This window comes from Silurus meridionalis, chromosome 28 (assembly GCF_014805685.1).
Source record: "Silurus meridionalis isolate SWU-2019-XX chromosome 28, ASM1480568v1, whole genome shotgun sequence".
In the NCBI taxonomy this organism is placed as follows: domain Eukaryota; kingdom Metazoa; phylum Chordata; class Actinopteri; order Siluriformes; family Siluridae; genus Silurus; species Silurus meridionalis.
Genome location: NC_060911.1, coordinates 14,091,212 through 14,096,211, shown reverse-complemented (window position 1 = coordinate 14,096,211; position 5,000 = coordinate 14,091,212). Strand labels below are relative to the sequence as shown.

The 5,000-nt window shown below is 43.2% G+C and overlaps 1 protein-coding gene across 1 annotated transcript in view; it reads right to left on the bottom strand.

Moving 5' to 3' along the window:
- LOC124381666 (polyribonucleotide nucleotidyltransferase 1, mitochondrial) overlaps nucleotides 1-5,000 on the bottom strand; it is a 15,499-nt gene that overhangs the window by 6,731 nt on the left and 3,768 nt on the right. The window contains exons 9-17 of the mRNA XM_046843476.1: nucleotides 4,960-5,000; nucleotides 3,990-4,041; nucleotides 3,855-3,912; nucleotides 2,634-2,730; nucleotides 2,429-2,531; nucleotides 2,104-2,174; nucleotides 1,796-1,832; nucleotides 1,224-1,290; nucleotides 1,052-1,141 (exon numbers count right to left, since the gene is read on the bottom strand). The exon at nucleotides 4,960-5,000 is cut by the window's right edge and continues 146 nt beyond it. Coding sequence (XP_046699432.1) covers nucleotides 1,052-1,141; nucleotides 1,224-1,290; nucleotides 1,796-1,832; nucleotides 2,104-2,174; nucleotides 2,429-2,531; nucleotides 2,634-2,730; nucleotides 3,855-3,912; nucleotides 3,990-4,041; nucleotides 4,960-5,000 — 616 coding nt within the window. The remainder of the gene's footprint in view (nucleotides 1-1,051; nucleotides 1,142-1,223; nucleotides 1,291-1,795; nucleotides 1,833-2,103; nucleotides 2,175-2,428; nucleotides 2,532-2,633; nucleotides 2,731-3,854; nucleotides 3,913-3,989; nucleotides 4,042-4,959) is intronic.

Here is a 5,000-nt window from a genome sequence, read left to right as displayed (position 1 = left end):
GTCAGTGTCAGTAAAGGGGTCAGTGTCAGTAAAGGGGTCAGTGTCAGTACAGGGGTCAGTGTCAGTACAGGGTCAGTGTCAGTACAGGGTCAGTGTCAGTAAAGCGGGTCAGTGTCAGTACAGGGGTCAGTGTCAGTAAAGGGGTCAGTGTCAGTAAAGGGTCAGTGTCAGTAAAGGGTCAGTGTCAGTACCGGGGTCAGTGTCAGTAGCGGGTCAGTGTCAGTACGGGTCAGTGTCAGTAACGGGGTCAGTGTCAGTACAGGGGGTCAGTGTCAGTACAGGGGTCAGTGTCAGTAACGGGGTCAGTGTCAGTAACGGGGTCAGTGTCAGTAACGGGGTCAGTGTCAGTACAGGGGTCAGTGTCAGTACAGGGTCAGTGTCAGTAAAGGGGTCAGTGTCAGTAAAGGGTCAGTGTCAGTAGCGGGTCAGTGTCAGTAGCGAGGTCAGTGTCAGTAGCGGGTCAGTGTCAGTAGCGGGTCAGTGTCAATGTGAGGTCAGTGTCAGTACAGGGTCAGTGTCAGTACAGGGGTCAGTGTCAGTAACAGGGTCAGTGTCAGTAACAGGGTCAGTGTCAGTACAGGGGTCAGTATCAGTACAGGGTCAGTGTCAGTAAAGGGGCCAGTGTCAGTAAAGGGTCAGTGTCAGTAACGGGGTCAGTGTCAACGGGGTCAGTGCCAGTAAAGGGGTCAGTATCAGTACAGGGTCAGTGTCAGTACAGGGGTCAGTGTCAGTACAGGGGTCAGTGTCAGTAAAGGGGTCAGTGTCAGTAAAGGGGTCAGTGTCAGTACAGGGGTCAGTGTCAGTAAAGGGGTCAGTGTCAGTAAAGGGGTCAGTGTCAGTAAAGGGGTCAGTGTCAGTACAGGAATCAGTGTCAGTAAAGGGTCAGTGTCAGTAAAGGGGTCAGTGTCAGTACAGGGTCAGTGTCAGTACAGGGTCAGTGTCAGTAAAGGGGTCAGTGTCAGTACAGGGGTCAGTGTCAGTACAGGGGTCAGTGTCAGTAAAGGGGTCAGTGTCAGTAGCGAGGTGTCAGAAAAGTACTCAGGACACACACCGTTGGACTCCAGCACCTCGGAGGTGACTCGGATTGTAAAAGGGAAGTCTTTAGGAATGACGGGCCTCAGGGCTTTTTCAGCTAGAGCACCTAAACACAAAAAGAAAGGGCTCAGCGAGAAGATCAAACTAAACATAAGAGCACGTAACCGTAACCACCCAAAGTCACTCACCATGACCGAGTTCTCGTCTGTTCAGTCCACCCATTTTCCCGATTTCATTTGTTGCATATGGAGGAAACTGAGACGGAGAAACAGAGAGAAATGTATTTATGGGCTGGAAGAAAGGATGAGCTGGACAGCAACATACTGACGGTACACTAGATTTCCACAAGACTTTCTTCAAATGCTCATCATCTCACAGAAAAGTCATTCAAATCATTATTTTTCTTTCTTCTCTATGAACAGATTTGGTGTGTACCCCGATTCTGAATACCAAGAACTTTCCCGTGATCGATATTTCATTTAATCCCACACTATATCGGAAATAGTAACAGAACACGTGACTTTCCAAGCCACATGAGGTTTTTCGCCAAACTGGTACCACAAAGTCTGAGGAGACCCAAATCTTTGCCATCTGTGCACAAAACCAGCTCCATGAAGATAACTAGGAAAGAGTGGAAGATCTTGAGCTCGGACCTCAACCCTATTGAACACCTTTGGCATGAATGTGAACGCTGACTACAACCCAGGCCCACCCCAGGCCCACCCCAAAATCAGGAGGAACACTATTATTTTGAACTTACCTCATAGTGGAGCATGAAATTCTTGTCTTTGATCCCACTATTGAAGACAAAATCGAAGAAGGGCTCAGAAACAAATAATGAAAAACAGCTCCTACACTTTATCCAATCAGATTATTTTCTTAGATATCAATCAATGATTGTGAGTTTGGAAAGATAAAGTGTGAAAAAATAAGAATTAAAGCATAGACATAAGAGAACGTGACCTACACAGTGGAGCATATACTGACCCCCCCTCTTTATTGTAATCTTAATACTAATCTTAATTTGTATCATGATGTTGATCGCATCCCATCGACATCCTGTTTCACCTCAGAGCCGTGGTTATGATGTCGGTTTTCACGCTGGACTCTATGGAGTCGAAAGTCACACTGCAAAGCACCTAAAAAGAAAAAACAAACAAAAGAAAAATAGTTCTTCCGGGTTGCGTTATACAGTACAAGAGCGGCCTCTAGAGGAGACTCACTAACACCAAAAATTTGCAGTACTATAAGGAGTGTTTTTAAATGAATAGTTTCCATTATAAAGATCATCGGTTGATTAATCGGTTAATTAAAAAAGATTTAATAAATCGTTATAATCATAAAATGCAGCCGATATTACGGTTCTACATCATCAGTCCTCCATCCACCAGACCTGAGTTTGTCCTCTCTGGAAGAGCGCAGATCCGTGTAGAGGTTTAAAGATGTCCACTTCACAGGAAATGTCTCGTAAGGACGTTAGGTCGCGTCCATCGCACCTGAAACAACACAGAGACGTATCACGTATACTGAATAATCGATATTACAGAAACTGCACGATAAATATAGCGGAAGTGAGCGTGAAAAAAAAAAGAAGCTACCTTTTGTACTCAGTGAGCACCAGATTCCGAAAAACATCTTTCGAAACCACGTTGAAGGCCTCGATCACTTCAAACGGTTCGGCCTGAGGAAATTTCTCTGCGAACGATTAGAAAGAAAAATGATCTCGATCGTTCTCAGTTTCGGTGGCTTTTATATTTTACATTTTAGTGGAAGGCCATCAAGACCAGCAAGCCCTTCTTAGCAGAAGAAGAATTCAAATCAATGACTTACGTTTTAATAGATTTTCGCCCATCAATATGCATTTAATTATTCCCAACAGTCGATTCTTTTCATTTCATAGTGTTACTCTCTCCGTTAACGTTGGACTTTCTATCCAATCAGATTACAGCAGTCAAATCACAAGTTCACAGGGTCAAAACCTGCATTGAGGTCTTCAGAAATGCAGCTTGAAGGCTGTTGCTTTAACCAGATTTTGAGTTGGTGACTTCCGGGACCTTCTAGAAGCGTCCAGTAACCTCCAAAATAAGGCCAGTGTCAGTAATGTGGTCAATATCAGTAACAAGGTGAGTGTCGGTAACAGGGTCAGTGTCAGTAAAGTGGTCAATATCATAACTAGGTGAGTGTCAGTAACGTGGTGAGTGTCAGTAACGTGGTCAGTGTCAGTAACGTGGTCAGTGTCAGTAACGTGGTCAGTGTCAGTAACGGGGTCAATGTCAGTAAAGTGGTCAATATCATAACGAGGTGAGTGTCAGTAACGTGGTCAGTGTCAGTAACGTCACTTTTTGCACTGAAACCTAAAATTTCCCTTAATTTAAAATCTGCAGGAGAGCAGTAATGCACAGATAAAAAGCATTTTACGAGGGTAATATCGATGCTACATAGAGCATGTATTTATATAATGTAATATATGTATTTAATACTGATGGTTTCTATAAACGTGGGGTCATGATGGTTTTGAGAGGTGGATTGCTTCCAGTCTAAGGGGTGAAATGCACGGCCCACCACTGTGACTCCAGGGACAAGTTTCTATTAAGGCAGGCCATGAATGGTGTCTTAAAGGTTAATTGTTGTTGGGTCAAAGTGTAGAAAAACGAGCGGTCATTTTAACCCGGACCCTTCACATCCTACGAGCTATTAATGCCATCAAGGACTTTACTGTCACCATAAACACGATTTTTCAGTTTAGACTGAATTTCTTTTGACATTGTTCTAAAAACGTATGCAACTTTCGAGGAAATAAAAAAAAAAAGTGCATCCACCTTTAACTTGCTCCTCTGTGTCTAGTCGGATTTTGTTCACAGCTTCGTCTCTGGAGATCTGCAAAACCCAGAAATAGGAGAACGTTCTAGAGAACAACATGAGCAATTTCAAACAACAATAAACACAGTGAATACCTTATCGTGTGAGAAGTCTGTAAAGACTGCGTAGATCTTCTCACTGGCCAGCCTGCAAACACACACACACACACACACACACACACACACACACACACACACACACACACACACTTTAAAACCTTGAAACATAATAAAAATCCTAGATTCCGAAGAACAGTGAATGTTGACATTTAATATGCTAATGAAAGCCTGTAGGGTCTGAACGCCCACTCCTGGGAAGGAGAGCAACTGACTTTAAAGTTCCCCACTTGTAATGTTCATCATTGTAAAATGACAAGATTTCAATTGTTTGTAAACGGCCTTATAACCCCTTCCGAGACCGACAGGCAGTTAAAAAGCATTCCTAAACGCCCCTGACCTGCAAACTGCTAAAACCTGGGCTTTCATAGCGATGGTCACATTTGATTAGCAGGACCTGGCTGCTACTTCACCACTTGAACCTTATGGATTCAGTAAAGGTGGACTTTGGTTTTCCACACACGGTTTCTCTTCAGATTTAGCTCCTTAAATACTGTGTATATACGTGAATAAAAACCCGTAAAATTTAAAAAGGGTGCGCTATCTTTTTCACACGACTGTATAGAATTTATTACTAACAATCAATGGATTAAGTCACTAAACGAATCACCTTATTTTTATTATTAATGTAAAATGATGAGAATTGAATTATTTGGAAACGGCCTTATAACCCTTCTCAACACTGATAAGCAGAAACAACTGGTTTTGTCACCTCGTTTCTTCTATATGTTGATGTTAAAACACATTCCTGAGTGCTCCAGACCTGCAAAAACCTGGGCTTTTATAGAGCTGCTCACACACGTGGATGATGACCATTACCAGGATAATGAATGGAGCAATTCACTGACTAAATGAATCAACTTGTAATGTTCGTGACTGTAAAAGGATTGGGTTTAAAGTGTTTGGAAACGGCCTTATAACCCTGCTCAGACTGAGGAGCTGCTCGTACTGTTGAGTGTACTCGACCATCTCGGGCGAGGCGCTGAAGAG